Source organism: Chrysochloris asiatica, unplaced genomic scaffold, assembly GCF_000296735.1.
Source record: "Chrysochloris asiatica unplaced genomic scaffold, ChrAsi1.0 scaffold00138, whole genome shotgun sequence".
NCBI classification, from domain to species: Eukaryota; Metazoa; Chordata; class Mammalia; order Afrosoricida; family Chrysochloridae; genus Chrysochloris; species Chrysochloris asiatica.
The window spans coordinates 1,773,212-1,792,198 of NW_006408656.1; the positions used below are offsets into that span (position 1 = coordinate 1,773,212).

The 18,987-nt window shown below is 50.3% G+C and overlaps 2 protein-coding genes across 2 annotated transcripts; both read right to left on the reverse strand.

The window, feature by feature from the left end:
• Positions 1 to 1,118: 1,118 nt before the first annotated feature.
• On the reverse strand, positions 1,119 to 6,114 carry HOXC10 (homeobox C10). The gene is made up of 2 exons (XM_006869943.1): positions 5,250 to 6,114; positions 1,119 to 2,261 (listed from the first exon to the last, which is right to left on the reverse strand). The coding sequence occupies exons 1-2, from the start codon at positions 5,998 to 6,000 to the stop codon at positions 1,984 to 1,986; spliced, it is 1,029 nt and encodes a 342-aa protein (XP_006870005.1). The 5' UTR covers positions 6,001 to 6,114; the 3' UTR covers positions 1,119 to 1,983.
• Positions 6,115 to 14,755: 8,641 nt separating this feature from the next.
• HOXC11 (homeobox C11) lies at positions 14,756 to 17,971 on the reverse strand. The gene is made up of 2 exons (XM_006869944.1): positions 17,182 to 17,971; positions 14,756 to 15,989 (listed from the first exon to the last, which is right to left on the reverse strand). Exons 1-2 carry the CDS (start codon positions 17,855 to 17,857, stop codon positions 15,757 to 15,759), a joined length of 909 nt encoding a protein of 302 aa, XP_006870006.1. The 5' UTR covers positions 17,858 to 17,971; the 3' UTR covers positions 14,756 to 15,756.
• Between the last annotated feature and the right edge of the window lie 1,016 nt (positions 17,972 to 18,987).

Genomic DNA, 18,987 nt, shown 5'->3' on the forward strand with positions numbered 1-18,987 from the left:
TCTCCTCCTCTCCCTCTCCCAGCTTCGCTCTTGCTTCTGGCATCTATGTGTGGCGAAAGCAAGGCTACTAGTACTCCAGAGTCACTTCCAATCAGGCCACTTTCCTGGCAAAGCTCCATAGTCAGGGACTGTGGGGACGGGACGGAGAGCCTGTACAAGGTTCACACTCAAATCAGCCAAAACCAGGAAAACCTAAGCTTCAAACCCCAATGCTTTCTCACACACCCGCACCCGCACCCCCTTGCTCTCCAGCAGACAATCAGACTAAGCAACACCTAGACCAGTGTGCCAACCTCGAGGCTACCCTAAGCACCCACTAGGAGAAAGAAGCCAAAAATCACCAATTCACCTCTTTTAACTGTCCTGGAACCCCTCAGCAATGGGCTGAGGAGGAGAGGAGAGGGAGCACACAGCCACTGCCTTCTGTTGTGAGTGGCTGCCAGGTGAGCCTGGGCTCTCAGCAAGCCCAATACCCGAAACACCTTCCTTTCTGCTTTGCCCGCCATGCGCTCGGCACCTGGAGACACCGCTAGTCCCCACTCTACATACGCCAAGAGAAGAACAAGAAACCGCTTCTCTTACCTTGTCGCTGCCTCCTCCTTCTGTCTCTGCCGGAGCTTCAGCTGCTGTTGTCTAGGAGGGGGGTTGAGCTCTGCGTCCCCCTCCGGTGGTTAAGTTTATTCCTCTCCTTGAATGGGTGGGGGCTCTTGGGGTACCCCCAGCAACAGTGGGGTGCGCCCGGCCCAGCACCCCGGGCAATCAGATCCATCCGTCTTCTCCTCAAGATTGCAGTTTGCTCTCTGCCTCTTTCCCTCCTCCAGTCACCTTTAAATGCATCTTTTACTGCAGCACCACATTATATTTGCAGATCATAAAATCCACCTCTCGCGCGCACCAAGACCGTCCTGACATTACTGTTTTATGACCTTGACTTATTGTGGTCACCTGGATAATATTTAAATCAACGTTATGGTCTCTCACTTACATTAAACCCTCCAAGAGATGTTCTAGAAAGGCTCTAGGAGATGAGTCAAACACAAAACACACACATTCATACACTCAGTCTCTTTGGGGGTGGGAGTGTCACTAAAAAACACTAAAAACAAAAAAACCACCCATTTGAGGATTAGGATTCTGGAAATTTATTAAGATTTTTTTCTCCATTAAGGAAGCTACATGCAAAAGGTACAACATACAGAATATCTTTAAATAACACAACTCCCAGACAGGGAAGGGGGTGATATTTGGTGTGTGTGTGGGTGCATTCTGTCTTAGCTTTGCTAGTTGTTTTTTTTTTTTTAATTTTTTTTTTTTTGTTGCTGTTTCTCTGGATGGAATTTCTGAGATGACAGTGGATGGGGAATGTAGGGGTACTGGAAGGGGTGGGAGAAAAGCAGAAAGCAGTACAAATACAGGACTTCAAGCAGATTCTCTGAGCAATTGGTAGCTAAAGACACTGAGAGGGGTTCGGTGGAGGCGCGAGGCGCTACGACAAACACACAAACACTAGCCGAACTTTCCAAAATGCCTATTCTTCTAGGAATGAAATGCAACAAGGAAGGGGTGATTCTGACTGTGCTCTGCAACATTACAAAACCCTCTCTAGTTGATTTCCCCCTTTCTTGCCCCCCTACAATTGGGTGGATTAGACCTTAACTTTGCTTGGAGAGCAAGATGCTGTGTGTGAGTGCTGAGGATGAGTGAGGGTTTGACACACACACCAGCCACACTCCCACCCCCATCTATGTGAGCACATTCCACACCCCTCACCCAGGCACCCCATTTCTCATGCTTTAGGTGGACGCATCTTTGCAGCACGAACCATAGGTCCCTTGGAAGAAGAGTCTGAGGTCGTTGCCTTTTTGCAGGCGTGTTGCATTTATACTCAGGGAGGGAAAAAAAATATACCACCAGGCACAAAGGGAGGAGGGGCAGGGAAAGGAAGGAGGGGGGAAGAGGGGAGGGGGAGGGAAGATGGAGAGCTCAGGTGAAATTAAAATTGGAGGTCAGTTCCCGGATCCGATTCTCTCGGTTCATTTTCTTGAGTTTCATTCTGCGATTTTGAAACCAGATTTTGACTTGTCTGTCTGTAAGGTTAATGGTCTTGCTAATCTCCAGGCGGCGCTCTCGCGTCAAATACATATTGAACAGAAATTCTTTCTCCAATTCCAGCGTCTGGTGTTTAGTATAGGGGCACCTCTTCTTCCTTCCGCTCTTTGCTGTCAGCCAATTTCCTGTGGTGTTTTCTGCCTTTATCTCCTCTGTTAAAAATAACATTATTTACATAAGTATCCCTCGAAGATGCAAACCCTCTCAGCACGCTGCAGCCTTTGCCAGTCTGCTGTTGGGGCTGCGGAGGGAGCATAGGGGAGCTGCTTTGCCCCACAGGCCTGACTGGTGGGGTCCTCCTGGGCTCAAGGTTCTTAGAATGTCTTTGGAGGTTAGATTTACAGGGGAGACAGAGAGGCAGTTCTTGCTTCCAAAGCATTTATTAAATTTAAAATACCCAATTCCACCTTGACCTAGGAGATCTGAGTACTCTCCCTTTCCCCTAGCTCTCTGACCCTGGTGAGAGTCCTAAACTTCACCAGGCCCTCCCTCCTCTCTGTTCCAGTCTGGCTCTGGAAAAGTCTCACCAGAAAGAAAGACCCTAGGGCAAAGTCCATCCGCTGCCCAGAGCAATGTCTAGAGAGTTTAGAACACTTTAACTTCAGATTGTCCTCCAATCTCTGTGTCCAGGGGCTGTTGCAACTGTCCCTGCACCAAGCTCCAGACCCTTAAACCCCCTTGATTTCCCTACTACCAGCTCTTCCTCTCCTGGGCATTTCTGCAGGTATGTGTATCTGGAGCAGGGGAATTTGTGTGAGCATCAAAGGTCAGGGACAACAGCTTTAGGGCATGTTAAGGGTCTTCAGACCACTGCTCTGGCCATGGGAGCTAAGGTCAAGGGGGACAGATATCCTGAGGAAATGCAGTCTTCTGGAAATCTCCTGCCCAGTCTATTTATATGTAGATGTACATACCTGCCTGCAGATGTGGATACCTATGCACACACACATACTCTGCACACATATGTACATACATAGAGATAGATACATATGTGTCTACTTAAATAGGAGAAACTATAAACATTGTGTTTTTCGTTATCTTATTGACAACTTCTCTTGCTGGCACATATTCTTACTGAAATGATCCAATTCTGCTTCTCAAACAGCAAATGGATGGACTTTGGCCATCTTTACTAGGGAAAAACCCAGAGTCCTGAGACCTGAGACAGGCACCCAGGAAAGGGCTCTGCTGATTGCTCTGTTCTCTAATCTCCTCCCTATGTCCAGTGAAGCTGCCAGATACCTGGATCTTATCTTTACTGGGGGTGAGTTAGGGCCTTCAGATGAACCAGGAGACACCAGTAAATTCAAACTTGAGGCTGCAGTCTAAAATATTGATATTTTAATTTTTTTTCTCTATATGTCTGCACCTGCAACTTACTTCCAAATTGTTTAAGGGCTCTCCACTTCTAAGTCTGTCCTGTTTGTTGGGGTTTAGAGGGGCAGAAATTTAAAAGTTGGATGAAAGCTTTCTTGCCTCTAGCCTGGTGGCAACACCAAAGTGAGGGGCAGGAAGGGTACAGGAAAAATGGCAGCTGAGGGAGATATAGCTACAGTCAGGGGGCTTAGCTTGTTATGGGGAGGGCAGAAGAGAATGGGGGCAATGAGAGCTAGAATGTGGACTTGTTAACCTTGACTTTGCTTTTGGTGGAGCTAAAACACAATTTTTCATGGCCCAAACCTGCACCCCAACTAAGCTCTGGGTCTGGGAAGTAGATGTAAAAGGAAACCTTCACAATGCACAAGTGCCCCCTGATGCACATCCCCTGTGTTCATCTTTTTGCCAGTGTTTCTATGGGTTGATCTGGCAAGGCTGCCTTTACAGAGCAGACCCAAAGGAGAGGGTGAGGTTCTGCCCTTGCCCGCCAAAAGAGTGCGTATGCATGTGTGAGCGGGCATGCGTGAGTGTGTGCAGAATGTGTGAGAGGGGTGTGTGTGAGTGTGACACTGGTTGCCTCCAGACATGCGTGTGTGCAGGAGTCCATATACAAAGCGCCACAAGATCCAGGCCACCCCTAGCCTGCTCCCCTCTCAATATTTTAAATGCCTCTACACCTAAAGGAGCTACTCTTACAGGTTTATTCCTCCCGTTGGGCCTTTTCAGATGTTTTTAGCTTCAACTTTTCCGGGAAATTCATTTTCCTCAGCCTTCTTCCCCTGCTCTTGTTGCTTCCACATTCTTTCTTCCTGCAGCAGAAATGAATCTTGAACCCTGAGCTTGAACTCTGACTAGGCTTTCTCTCTCCAACCAAAATTACAAAGAAATCCAACCAAAGTCACATTCTGTTTCAGGAGAAAACCTCTTGCCACGCATACAGAAATTTCCCAACCATTCAACTTGTAAGTTGCTTTTTAAAAACTAAACAAAAAACCTAAAGGGGGAATTAAAAAAAAATTTTTTTTAACTAGAGAAAAGGAAAAGAAAATATTTTAAAAGGGAAATTAAAAAGCCACTTACATTTCAAATGCCCTGTTTCAACGCCATCCACAAGCGGGGTGTCTGGGGGCAGAAGGGACATAGTGGGGTAGCCCTTCACCTCCACCTTTTCCGACCCTAGCCCAGCTTCCAGAAGCCAGAGACAAGCCAAAAACCGCAGAAGCCCAAACCACACGCACAAACCCGACTCACAAACAACAAATCGCGTTTCACAGGAAACAATTTTCAATTGGGAAAACTCAATAACAGCGAAATTCTCCTTTTCACAAGCCTTTCCTACCCTATGGCCCTAGATCGCCATTTTAAGATTTTTGGAAGCCTCTGACCTGAGCAGGGGAAACTCAGCCCCACCACTTCCCCAGAATACCAGCCTAAATGCAGCAACCCACAGCCCAAATGGCCCAGGAGCAGTCACCCACCCTGGGTAGCTCAAGACATCTGCAGGCTGCCTGCGGTGTGCACCACCGCTTCTGCGCCCACGGCCGCAACCGTTTGGCATCTCCACGTCGCCGCTTACCTTCCCTAGTCAAATAACACACCACTAGCCCGGCACTCAGCAGACAAGAGTCGCAAACTCGGATCTCATTTCGGTGACCGTCCCGTGCCTCCTGGGCCCAATCCTTCCCCCTATCCTACTCCAGGCCCAGCCATGAACACCAAGTACCCTAGCGTCCCAGCCGGGCCCACGGCCCAGGCGGCCTTACCTTTCGATTCGTTATCCGAGGTGTCTGGGCTGGAGCCGGCGGTCTTGGCCCGCTCCTTCTCGCTTTCCGAGGGGCTGCCTTTGGGGCCAGCCAGGCTCTGCTCTGTCTTGATCTCATTGGGGCTGGGGATCTGACTGTCGGACTTAGGGGTCTCAGGGAAACTCACTTTGCCGCCGAGCTGGGGCGACTCCAGATGTTCCGTGCGCGGGTTGAGGTTGGCCCGCTGCTCGAAAGGGGCCTCGAAGTCGTTGGCCCCAGCACAGTGCGGAGGCTTGTCCAGCGCCGAGTAGCTGGGGCTGGCGCGGTAGTAGCTGGGCACCGGTACCTCATGCTCCCCTAGGCAGGACTCCGGCAGGGGGTGGGAGTAGAGGGCTGCCTCGGGGCCACTTTTGGCCCGCTTCTCTGCGCTATACATGCAGCAGACATTCTCCTCCTTGACACTAGGTGGGTAGGAGCAGGAGGACAGCGGCCTGCCAACAGGTTGTTCCAGGCGGTAGGCGGTTTTGGGGTCGCCCCAGGAGTCCAGCTGCGAGAGGTAGGACGGGTAGGTGTTGAGGGCGAGGTTGGGGCTACTGCCCTCGTCCCTCTTGGAGAGCGAGGGCGCGAGCCCGCAGCCCCTCATCACCCCGCAGTTGAAGTCACTCCCAGATTGCATATACATGCCTGCGCTCCGGCTATAGCGCTCTCCTCCGCCGGGCGCAGCCAAGGGCTCCGCGTACGAGTTCGCAGTTACATTGCGAGGGCATGTCATTTTCAGAGAGAGGGGTTTTTAAGGAGCAATACTACAGCGGAGGAGCTGACATCTTTTTTTTCCCCCCATCCGGAGGGGGGGGGCTGTTGAAGGGGTGGGAGGGAAAAGAAGGGGAGGGGGGGAAATATCAGCTCCATAATTATCCGAGCATTCGGTCCTCACCATGTGATGGCTAGACCAATGGGATTTGAAAATGGCCTTGATGATTCAGACGGCCGTGACGTCAGCGGGGTCAAGTTGTCGACAGGCGGAGCGCTCAGCGTGGAGTAACAGCGCCACCTAGCAGCCACCTCTGGGTAGGGGCACTGGAGCTCTTCCCCGGGAACAAAGGAAGCACCCCGGGGGTAGTAGGGGCGGGAGGGGGATGCAGGGGAACCGGGAGGGAGTTCTGGGGAGAGTGGGGTCTGTTTACTCAGGAATCAGCTTGTAACTCCTAGGGAGAAGGGGGAAGAGAGGGGGGTAATGCAAGAGAGAGGGAGAGAGCGAGTCAACTCGCGGCTCAAAACAGTCAAATTCAAATTAAAAGGTCAAGAGAAGATTCAGGTACTTCTCTCTTATCACCACCCCCTTTTCTCTTCTAGAATCCAATTACTTCTTCCCTTGGGGGTGGGAGTAGGGTGAGGTTTTAGAGAATACTTCGGCGAGCAGAGAAAGGGCGAAAAAGTTAAAGAATCCCCAAAGGTCTAAAGTTTTTGCTCCTCTGCCCCTTCGTCCCTCGGGTTTGGCCCTTGAGGCGTGGGTGCTTGAAGAACCGCCAGTCTCAGGAGGTCGGTTGAGTTACAAGTTCTCTGTGAGGGTTGGTTGGGGGACTCCAGTGTCTGCTGTGAGCTATGGAGGGAGTCAGGATCACTTCAGGGATGCTCGGGAAAAGAGGTTCCGAGTGGATATAGGGGCCGAGCTTATGAGGAAGCTGGCGACCGACCGGATGCTCCCGCTCCCGGACCCGGCCTGGACCTGACTGGGTGGGCAGCTTCTGGGTTATCATCTCATGGGAGAGAAGGTTTTGGCCTTGGAGCCGGTTCGACTGCTTTGCTTCAGACCTTGGTGGCCCCTCGCTTTTGGCTTGACCTTGCCCCCGCTAAAACAGAGAAGATTCCCGGAGAGAAGGAGGGAACCTGCGGAGCCTCGCTGCCTTGTGAGAGTCATGTACCACAGGAGAAATCAGAACACCAGATGGGACAAAATCCGACCCACTGAAGTGTCCTAAACAGAGCGAATGGGCTGGGGGAAGTTTTAAAAGGCGAGAGGAATCACTCTATCTTTGTTGTTATTTTTTAAATAAAGGGAAGCGAAAAGTAGGGGAAACGTGTGTTTCAAATAGTTCCTTCCGTTTTCCCATTGCTTTTCTCCCAAAGCGAACTAAACTCTCCACGGCTTCCTCAGGAAACGGAATCTGGGAAATAACTTGTCTTTCCGGTCTCCCCGCATTTTTCTTTGGACAGAGCCCCGGCTTTTTGACTTTGTGAAGGGCTGGAGCCCTGAGGGGAAGGACCGGGACTCCTGAAGCCAGCCGTGGCGTGGAGAAGAAAGGAGGCTGGGGTGGTATTCAGAAAGGCCCACATCAGCGGCTGTGGGAACTGCAGAAAGAAATCCGCCCAATTTCTCCATCCAGAAGACGAGAGTGAAGTCCCAGGGGCCCCTGAACCCCAAGAAAACTGGAAGGAAATGTAGAGTGTGTAACCGGACTGGGCGATCAGGGGAGATTTGAAATGGTTTTGTGTTTTCATTTGCAGGGGTCGCGGTGAACTCCGTTCAAGTGGTTGGTCCGGGCAAGGTTAGGCTGATTAGGCCCCAGAAGAGAGTAGGGACAGCTCTGGCAGCAGCCAAGTCAGGGAGCCATTTGTCCCATAGCCTACCCCGAGGGAAGCGACTGAGACTTTATGGCCACTGTTTGTATTATCTGCATAAGTCTTTCCCCACCAGTTTGATCGAAACCGTTCTCTTTTACGAGGACCCAACGAAAATTCCCAGTCATATTTATCAGCTGGGGATAAAAATTTAGTATGGGAACTGATATTTCCTCATTTATTGGGCGATGAAATTAAAGACCAAAGCAATTGAGAATTATATGGCTTTAGGGGGTTCCCTCCCCCCTCTTTCAAGTCTCCTTTATTTTCCTCCTGGTGTGCCTGACCCTGGGAGTTTGGCCTCCCAGTCCCTTGCCCTTGTCCCCCACCCCAGTTTGGGGGTGTGGTAGACCATTTCCTCCATGACCAGGTACCTCTTAGCCACCTTGGTTTTTCTTCTTATTTTAAAATTTATTTCTGTCTCTTTCAATGTTAGTAGCTTAGGCTTGAGGCAGCCTTACCGGAGCCTTCTCGGAGGCCAGCCAGGCTTGGTTCCGGTTGGGGTGGTGGAAGATCTCCAATACTGGCAGAGGACTAGTCTGAACCCAGCCTGAGAGGGGGAGGTGGTAGCCAAGAGTGAAGGACACCAATTTCAGATGCTACTCAAAACCAAGCTTAACCTGGGGAACTAGCAGGAGAAGGACCAAGGAGTGATTTAAGTAACTCTATTAAAGTAACTCGGCCTAGGGTTACTTGTCTCCTTGTCTCCCCCTCCCAGTCCGACCCCCATATCAAGCCTACCCCTCACCTCAGACCTGGGAGAGGGAGAAGAGAGAAGATTGTGTCTCTTCATAATCTGTGCTATTATTAATGGAAAGAATACGCCTCCCAAGAAGCCTCGGTATCAACTCCCACTTTCTCACAAGATCGAATAGTGTTTAAAGTTGAAATAATTAGAAGTATGATAAACACGGCCCATTAATGAAAAAAGAAATCAAATTCATCAGTTTAAGTGGGACCCCCGGTGGGACAAATGTTTGCCTAATTATGCAGGATAAACGCAAATCGGGTCGCTGTTAAACAAGAGCTGGAGAGGCCGCAGAGACTTGAATAACTTGTGTTGTCGCAGACTTTGGGATCCTGTCTCAGTGGAGGTAAAAAAAAAAAAAAAAAAAAGAGGAAGAAGTAAGCACTAGGCTTGGTGAGCAAAGCATTTGTACAGGTTCGGAAAAAATGCAATCAGACCTGGGTCCCAGCCCTGCCCACTCCCACTTGGTCTCCGTCCTTCCCGAGGCCACGAGCAAAGGCCGTTTCTGTCCTATTGTCCAGGCCTGGCGTTCAAAGGCATTAAGGCCGACACTGCCACTCTGCCTGCCTCTGCTGCCAGGACCCCACTGGTCCTGCCCTACAGGGCCGAGAGCCTCAAGCCAGCGCTACCGGGTGCCTCGTTTAGGACCCAAGGGAAGTCTGTATTGCTAGAACCATCACCTTATTGGCCTGGGAAATCATTTCCCCAACTTTCTGCGGCTTCGGAGAGAACTTGCATCTCAGCCTGGCTCCAGTACTCTCCTTTCTTGCTTCAGCTTGGAGATGTGAGAGAATCCAGGGGCTGCAGTTAGAGTGGGGCTTAGGCTGCATCCACATCTTCACAAATCCCAGCTATCCCAAGAGCCCTGGCCCCTTGCACCCATATTCCTGGTACCCAGATCCAGGAGGGACAGTAGGTACTGGACTGGCCGCTTGTGCAGGCTGTGGGGTTGTGAGAAAGGGAGAGGAGGAGGTATAGAATCTGGGAGTGCAGGCATTTCTTGCTTGCTCCAGGAGGATCCTGTGATTTGCAGAAAGCATGCCAAAGGTTGGGTAGCTTTTGAATTTGAAGGGAAGAACAGAAAGAAATCTCAGCTGCTTTCTGGCTCTGGTCCTCAAAATGCCCCAGAAGGATCCTGATTTTTTCATAAAAAAGGAGCAGTTTCTCTTTGAGGTTAAGGAAGTCATCTGGGAAAATTCAAAAATGAAGTGAAAAATAAAGTGTTTCTCCCTTAGAGGTAAAATAATAAAATAAATAAAAATTAAATGTGGTTATTGAAATCTCCTCAAGCAAAACGGAAAACCAAATCAAACCCGTGGTGGATGCTGACGTTTTCGTTTCGTTTCTTTTTTCCCCCTCTTATTTTGGAGGCTCCGATAGATCAATCTCTTCCCAAAATGTGAAGGCAAGCTCTGCTTCTCTTCTTCATCAGCACCGGCCTCTTGCCCTGGCTAAATTGGAAGTTGGGAAATCCCTGGCAATTTTCAGAGACACTGAAAAAAAGATTTTCAAACAGGTATAAGAAGACGAAGAAAGCCGAGAAGCTTGGAGTGGCGTCTGGTTGACTCTGGAATTTGCTGCCGCCCAGGCAGACCAGCCAACGGAGTCGGCTCTCACATCTGGACATTGTAGACACTTGTGCCCAGATGCTCTAGAGTTGTGAGTCCATACACGCGTCTAACTCGCACTTAATTGTATGTGCCCGGCCACAAATATTCACTTTTACGCCAAATGCTTCCTATGACCTGATCCCTTGTATCCCAAGTCTGAGAATCCGAGCTTGTCAGACTGCTTCCTGGTCCTTCCTAAGCCCATCAGATACTTAATTTTTGTCTCCTGAATCGAAACCAGACAGCAAACACTTCGGAGAGAAGCTTTGGGAGGAGGAAACTGATAGGAGAAGTGTTGGGGGGGTGTCCCCCCCTCATGGTTTGCTTTTAAGTTACCCCCATTAAGTCCGGTTTTCAGGCACAGTCCAGGGTGCGGTGGGGCTGGCTTGCTCCAGAGGAAACCCCTGCTCCTCCTTCATCCGCTAAATTCTTTCTCCAAGGTTCAGAGCCCTAAACAGAAGCTTAAGCACCAATGCTGCTTGGCTTTCCATCTCTTTTTTGTTTATATCTTCTCACTCTTTCTCTTTATTTGCGTTTTTTCTTTTTCTAATTTTCTTCCCTTATCCTTTTCCCTACCCTTGCAGTTCTTTTTTCCCATCTCTTTTTCTTATCCTTTGCTTAAAAAAAAAAAAAAATCATTGGCCCACTGATTTCTGTAGTTTTCATCTTTCTTTATTATACGGTTTCATCTTTGCTCTTTTCCTGCCTGTTTGTTTTCTTCCATTCCCCTTGACTTTCTTTCTTCTTTTTTTTTCCTGTTGTGTTGGGTTCAACGAGGGGGAAAGAGCCAGACTCTGTTGCATCCCTCCTCAGCCCCACTGCTAAGGCTTGGAGTTGACCTTCTCCCGGTGTCTCAGTCTTAGTTCCACCCCTCACAAGGAGAAATGTAGGACTGTCTCCTGGCAGCCAGCATCCAGGCCTCAGCAATCGCCATTAGAGGAAAAGAAAAGCATCCGACTCTGGGTCCCTTTCCCACGGACACAGATGACTCCCTGAAGCTACCGTTCCTCTGGTCAGGTAACTTCACTTCCATTTCCCCAAATGAACCTTGTAAGCCAGGTCTGCCTTTGGAAAAGTTGCCCCATCTTTGTCCTGTTGCCTTTGCTCAGCACTTAAAATGGCCTCCTTTGAGCCCAGTTAGTGCCCCCAAGTGTGAGGAAATGAGGGAGTGAAGTTCGGTCAGTCTCAGGTGGGGGCAGGTCCAAGGTTCTCCTTGGCTAGGCAGCCCAAGGCCATGTCTTCACATCCATCGGTGGCACTTTTGTTCTCCACACTCCCAGACCACTGCAGCTGGGCAAGTGCTGGTCTTCTCGTCTCTTCTTCCTCCTTCAACCTTTAGGCAGGAATTACTTGGCCTTTTAGATCCTTGCTTTCTTCAAACCCATTGTTGTCTCTCAGTAGGCGGGAATACAGGACTGTCTGCAGGGATCCTCCCAAACTGCCAGTCTGAGACAGAGTTAGGGGTCTCCACTTTTTGGATTGGGATGTGTGTATGGGGTGTGTGTGTGTGTGTGTGTGTGTCAGAGAAAGGTCTAGTCCTACCAGTCTAAGTTCCATCTCATTGTTAGGCAACCCCAGAAGATGACATCTATATTTATCCAAATTTTAGGCTGTTGTGAGTGTGTACATCTCAAGAGCAAAGTCTATATAGTCTGCAGCCCCCAAAACCAGATCCGAGGTGAGGTTCAGAAAGGGTTGACCCCGGCCTTCAAAGTTTCTTTTTCCTTAGGCAGAAAGAAGCAACTTTAACCCCTCTCCCAAGGCCCCAAAGTCTCTCTTTATTCTCCCTCACAAAAATCCTGAGATTTCATTACATAGAAAGACCAAAACTTTTAACTTTTTTTTTAAGTGGGGGGAGGGGTGAGGGAACTCTTGTAAAATTTTTATGCCAAACAAAGTTATAAAAACTTCCCAGGGCGTTGCCTCTTCCAAAGGTTTATATGAATAATAAAGAGTGTAGTCGCGTGTGTGTACACAATTCTGGGGAACTGTTACCAGAGAGGGTGCAGCAAACAATATTATCCATTCCTGGAGCACCAGGAAACCCCAGGGGCTGCCCCCTCAGGAAATATTGACCCAGAAAGGAATTGTCCTGCAGATTCCTTAGGGGGCGGGGAGGTAGAGGAGTGGGTGGCGACCTTGACTCCCTTGAAGTTCAAAGTTCTTCTTTGCCCTGGTGTGAAAAGCTCTCTCTGCCCTCAGTCCACTCAAGAGATATTAACCCAAAGTAGATTTTTCCAACCTAGCCTTGGCTCCAGGTATTCCCAACTCTACTTACTTTTGTACACCTGGTCTGCACTTTCTCACTTCCCCCAAAGCTGGACTCACCCAGCTCCTCCATCTGGGACACCTGGAGCCAACTTATGGGCTCGCTCTCATAGATGCTAAGTGAGGGTCTTGAGTCTTCTTTGAAAATCCTTGTGCTGTCCTTCTCCCAACAACCTGGGGGTCTGATGACAAAGGAACCCCCAACCCAAGGCTATCCCCAACCCATTTTTATTTTCAAGTTCCCCAGGTTTCATTTGCACCCCAAAGTCCACAGAGGGAGGGGGAGTGGCCCACAGTGCTCTCTCTCAGCCCACATCTCTTAATACCCTTGTAAACTCCCACGTGCACTATAAACTTGGATTTTTACAACCAGCATTCCTCCTTAGCTCCGGGAAACTTTGAACTCGGCCTCGGTTTATTTACTGGGAGGAGTGAGGGTGAGGGGGTTGGGGAACTGGGAACTTAGAAAACCTGGACAAGAAGAGGGAAAATGTGGGTAATGGGTGATGAGGTGTAGGGGGGTTTGGGGGGGGTGTTGTGGGAGCCAAGACAGATTTGTTTACTATTTAGGGCGGAAGCATTTTCTAACACAGGCCAGACTGGGTCGTTAAGGGCAAAATGAAACTGAGTTTAGAGGCAAGGTGGAGGGGGGGTTGCTTTATGGTGCCGTCTAGACGAAGATCTTTTGTTCCAGGGCAGCACCGTGGCTGGAGGGGATTACCCTAAGAGGCTGAGTCCAGAGTGCCCCTGACCCACAAGGGGGGTTGGACATCCTGGGGTCCAAAGGTGGGTTTGTTTGAGGAGAAGAGATTCCATATTTCCCCCCCTTTTTAGAGGATTACTGAGGACTAACAGATTCTCAAACCTGGGTCACAGAAGTCTTCGGTTTTTCTTTCAGGATGACCCTCCATCCTTCAAAACCCCCTCCTGGAACTGGGGTACTTTTCTGGGTCTGCACATTGCAAAGAAAGTGGTAGCTGCAGATTTTAAATATTTTTCTCCACAATCAGGAGTTTTAAAGAGATGACTTGTTTTATAAACCAGTTCCTTCTATAGAATTATCTCTTTGCATTTTATAGGAAGCATGGCTGGCCTGCTAATGTTCTCCAATATGGACAATTGTTATACCTGGAGAAGTCTCTCTCTCACACACTTCAGTTGCATTCCTGCAATAAACACTGTAGGTGGTCATACACACCAGTGAATACAAGCCCTAGATGTGCATGTGTTCACATTTACTCCATATTGCAGACAACAAGAGTATAAATCATATTTGTTCTCATATGCACCCCCAGATCCATTGACTACAATAAAATATTTGTTTGGGTACATAAGGGAACTGTGGGGCTGGCTATTCTCCTGTTTCACCTCAGTTTGAGTATCTTGTCTCAGCACCCGTATTTACAAATTAAGGATTCAGATACAATTGCAGGTTTCCTGCCATCAAAAACAATTGCTAAATCCCCTCACTGAAAGAGCTAAAAGGACCATGGCTATCTTTGTACAGAAGAAACATGCAGCAAATATAGATGGGTGTGGTGACTGTCCCCAGGAGGGTCACCTCCTTCCTCAACATCCCTCATTATGCCAACCCCTATAAAACAAATCTCTGGGACTGTCTACTCTGGGAGACCCCATATATAAACATCTTGGTGGCCATAGCCTGTTGTGTCTGGAGGAACCTGGCCATTTGTGCCTGAGGGGAAGCAGCCTGGCCCCACCTTCCCACACACAGGGGCCTCAGGGAGGAAGAGGGAGCTGCTTTCTCCTCCTCTTCCCTCCTTCCCTAAAAATTGTATATAAAAATCCCACTACAGTCATCTCATAGAGGGAAACACACACACACAAACCCCACGAAAAACCTTATCCCAAACCCTGCACATTTTACTGTGATAGATGGAGACATCTGGCAGGAGGGTGGTGGAGCCAAGAAAATTCCTATAAATTTAAATTCGATGATGGTTACAATTAACTCCATAACAAATGTGTACTTAAATGGAAAGCATCCGCTGGGTGTTTGGACACACTTTGAGCTGCACGTGAGAAAGGAGAACTTAAGAGTAGCTGTGGAATGTCCTCAGCTTAAGTGTGGAAGGAAAGGACTGCCACACTCTTGCCCCCCCCCCTGCCAACCAGGGGTGGTGCAGGCCCTTAACTCAGGCCTAAGCCAGTCTTTAGGCTCCCGCCAGCCAGCCTCCCGTAGCTACTCCTCCTCCTCCTTGGGAATACTGAGGCTTTTAAGAAAAGATAGGCTAATAAAAGGATCAAATAAAATAATAATATTGAACAGAATGAAATATCTTTATTTGCCACAAAAAAAATTCACATCAATCCCTCTGTGATGGGAGCAAGGCGGGGATTGCACACACGTACACACGCACTCACGCACATGAAGAGAGATGAATGATTTGAATCACATTCCAGGAGCCTTCTCCTCCCCACCCCCTGGCCCTCAGGGTAGAAAGAAAAGCTTGTGAAATGTATTTACAAAAATTCAGGCATTGGGAGGGGGGAGCACCCAATCTCATCTCTTTACTGTGGCCACCACCCCAATTTTATTTTTTCTTAAAAAACAAACAAACAAACAACTGCATAGACTATAGCTATAAATCCACGGAGTGGGGCACAGCTTGGAAAAAATATTGGGAAACCTCAATGCACCAGTTGGGAAATTTCAAAGGAGGACTTTTTCAGGGAGAACTAGACTCGGGTGGGGCCTGGGCGCAGACGGAGGTAGGACACGAACTTTGCACACCTAACACCAGGTCGAAGGTACAGAAATTTCACAGCAAGGCAGGATCACATTTAGCTGCCCCCTAGCAGTGGGGCGAGATGGGGTAGGGGCAGAGAGCCCACAAAGACAGCCTTAGCAGATCTTGTCACTTGGGCAAGGAAAGGTTTTTAGATTAAGGATTGTTTATCTCAGGCGCCCACTACTATCTCCCTTTTCCCCACCCAATCAGAGCAGCAAGACATTGTCGCGAGGTGTATATATTTTTAAAATAAAGAGTCTTGGCCTTAGCGCTAACGGTGTCCACTCGTCGTGGGTGAGACACTTCCCTTCACCCCCTTTCCAGTCTGGTCCCTATCCCACAAGGAGAGAGTCAGACCGAAGGTGAAGGAGATTCCAGAAAGAAATGCCGGCCACGGGAGTGGGGGCCGGCCCTGGCCATAGTCCAGTTTTCCACCCGCGGAAAGAAGGCGAGTTAGAAAATTAAAAATAAAAATAAAATAAAATAATTTCCCCGTTCACCCCCTCCCCCCAAAGGGCCAGGTCTGCGGGTTACAGTAGAGGATTTCCCGAGAAATATTGCAGCCGGTCTCTGCTCAGTTTTTTTTCTTTCATCCGTCTGTTCTGAAACCAAATTTTCACTTGTCGGTCTGTCAGGTTCAGCATCCGGGACAGCTGCAGTCGCTTCTCTTTGTTGATATACACGTTGAAGAAAAACTCGCGCTCCAGTTCCCGGATCTGGAATTTCGAATAAGGACAGCGCTTCTTGCGGGAGCGGGGGGCGTCTGGAGGGGGGAGGGGGCAAGTTTGAGGAGAAGGGGAGAGACACGTGAGATCCCCGCGACCTCGGCCCGTTAAGCGCTCAGCCAGCCCAACTGCTAGGCAGCCCTTCCGCCTGGCCGGCGGACTCTCCTCGCGCGGGCCCAGTGTCTAGGGAAGCCGCGACCACCCTGCTCGATCCCGGACTACTATGGGACCCGCTCTCCCTTTTCAAAGCGAGTCAGGGTTTGAGGGAGAAGGAAAACCAACCAAGACCACGTGCTTCCCAATGGACCCCCTGCCTGCGCGACGGCGGCCCCTTGCCCCTTCCCGCTCTTCCTTCCTAGTGGCTCTGAACACCCACCATTCCCTCCCCCAGAAATATGGGGGAACCGCGAAGAACAGGAGCCAAGAAGGGATAACACCAGGCGAGAGCAATGGGAGGCGAGAGGAAAGCCAGCAATTGGACACCAAAGACACCCGCGGGCCGCTTTCTGGGCCCTGACTCCCCGGGTCGCGCTCCCGAGTTAGGCCAGCGCCGAGGTTGCGAACCTGGGAGAAAGGCTGAGACCCTTGGGCTGGAGCGGAGTGGAGCCCTAAGTCGCCTCACCCCATTCTCCTGCTGCCGCCGACCCCCAGCTGCTTGGCTTTCTGTTCTAGGACCCTCGGACTCATAGTTTGCACATTTTCAAAAATAGTTTTAAAAAGCAACAGAACGACCTAGTCTCGCCTCTCGGGTCTCAGGTTCTGCTCCATTACCTCTCCTCCCCAGCTCTCCCCCTCTCTGGGTTTCTCCCTGGGTCTTTCTCTCTCCCTCCCCTTTCTCTCCCTCCACCCCTCCCCTCCCTCCCACCCCCGGCAGCCAGGCTCCCAATCCTTCCTGAAATGCTCCTCTAAGTTCACGATCAAAGTGAATATCACCCGCGATGGTGGTGCTTTTAAAATTTTCACAGACCGAGGGAGATAACGGGGAGGGGGCTCACCCGGCTTTTCCAAAGAGCCCTTTCCCTCCCTCCCCACCCCTTCTCCATCGTAAAAAGTCGAGTCGTTGCGAGAGAGGGCTTTGTAGGTTATAATAAAATCCTTTGAATGCTTATAAAACTCCACATAAAATCCGACTGACCCAAAACATGAGGCCGTCCCCACTCCCCTCGCCTCCCCCCTACTTCCACCCTCCCTCCCTTGCTGCCCGCTGGTTCCCTGTCCGCTGCTACCTACTGGGGGCGGCTCCCTTAGCCGACTCCTTGGCGGCCGAGTGGGCTGAACCGGACGAGCTGGGATTCGTAGTCTCTTCTTCGCCTTCCGCACCCACCTCAGCCCGGGACGCCAGTCCCGAGGCCGGGGGCGCTTCGGGCTCCCCCTTTGCCTCGCCTTTGCCGGGACAGGGGGGCTCGGCCGGCGCGTCGCCGCCGCCGCAGTAGGCGTTGTCGAAGAAGCGGTCAAAGGCTTGTGGTAGTACGCTGTTCTTGTTGACTGAGGAGTAGAAGCCGGCAGGGGCCGCGTGCGGGGCGCTGGGGTGGTGGTGGCCACCATAGGAGCCTTCGTTTTTCATGAGGATCTCTGTGACGGTGGAAGGAGGCAGGCACTCCCGGTGCATGAGCTCGTCGGCCGCAGCATAGCAGGACGAGTAGCTATTCCGGTGGTGCCACTTGCCGGAGGGCTCCAGGCCGTAGGAGACCTCCCGGACTGGGGGCACTTGGGCAGAGTAGGGATAGGAGATCTGACGAGAGGGGGCCTGAGGCAGGAAGGAGGAGACCGTGGAGAACTCAGGCACGTAGTAAGTGCAACTGGGCAGATAGAGGTTGGAGGCGCAGCTCCCCCGCTCGCCGAAATCAGCGCCCCTCTCCTTTCGAGACGGCGAGCAGAAGTTGCCCAGGTTGACCGAGTTAAACATCGTTCTCCTCTCCTGCCGGCTCCGGATGGAGGTTTTGGACCCGGTCTAGCGAGGGGGGAAAATTTGGGAAGGCGAGATGACGCGTTATCCGTCTTAGGCTCTCTCCCCGAGCACGTGATCCAAAGTAGATATTGTCATATATCAGTTCCGAGCACTTCGCAGACGTAGGAGGGGTTCTCTCTTAGGTAAGATCGGGGACGTTCAGACGATTGGTTTGCAAACACCGCAGAAACATTATGAAAATCAATTGCAGATTTGTATTCGTTTTTCTCTCGTCACTCCCCTCCTCTCCATTCCACAGAAGGAGCAAAGGAGGAGAGAGAGGATTGGGGTAGGGTGGGGTGGGCGGTGGGCGGGGGCGGCTGCTGGGAGGGGGTAGTTGTATTTTTTCCTAGCTGCTGCCCCCTTTCCCCCCAGGATTAAGGGAAGGAGGTGGGCTCTTACACATATGGGGGGGGTGGTCTTGCCTCCTCTCAATCAGTGGAGACGTGTGGGTTTCAGGAAAGAAGTGAGCCCCCTCACCTAAGTCTAAGGACCTCTTAGCCCTCCAATCGGCAGAGGGTCAGTGCCTGTTTGCAAGTTTGAAGAAGTCGCTTTGCTTCTTCTCTTGGCTGGGGCTGGGTGTCAAGATTCCTTTCCCCTTTGGGGAGACTCCTTGAGAAAAGTATCTGAAGTTTCCCAAAGGTGAGCCAACCCAGCTGCAAGCCTGTGTCCCAACTTCGCCTGGTGTGCTGTGCTGCTGCTGGCTAGGGACTCCGAATTAGTCATAAATGACTGGAGAGCGCTGCGCCAGCCGCCTAGCCGGTGCCTGGTGAAGTCTGGGAAAAACCTTTTCTAATGTTGTGTTAAATATTTAGTATGAGAGATTGAATATTTCATGCCTGTCTTTATTGTCAATCAATGAGAACAAAGCTACATTCACAGAGGATTTTAAAATTCCAAACACCAAAGAAAAAGGTTTAAGAATGATAGACATATATCTTCTGTCTGAACCCTTTGAGTCCGGAGGCTTCATCTCTGCCAAAAACCAAAAACCAAAACAAAACCCAATGTTGTCAACTGGGCTCCCATTCATAGCACCCTATAGGATAAAGTAGAACTGCCCCACATGTTTCTAAGGCTGTAATCTT

Coding starts and splice junctions, on each gene's coding strand:
- HOXC11 (XM_006869944.1), bottom strand. CDS start 17,857: ATGTTTAACTCGGTCAACCTGGGCAACTTCTGCTCGCCGTCTCGAAAG. Junction 15,990..17,181: donor GGCTAAGGGAGCCGCCCCCA/GTAGGTAGCAGC, acceptor TCCCCCCTCCAG/ACGCCCCCCGCTCCCGCAAG.
- HOXC10 (XM_006869943.1), bottom strand. CDS start 6,000: ATGACATGCCCTCGCAATGTAACTGCGAACTCGTACGCGGAGCCCTTG. Junction 2,262..5,249: donor CTCGGATAACGAATCGAAAG/GTAAGGCCGCCT, acceptor TATTTTTAACAG/AGGAGATAAAGGCAGAAAAC.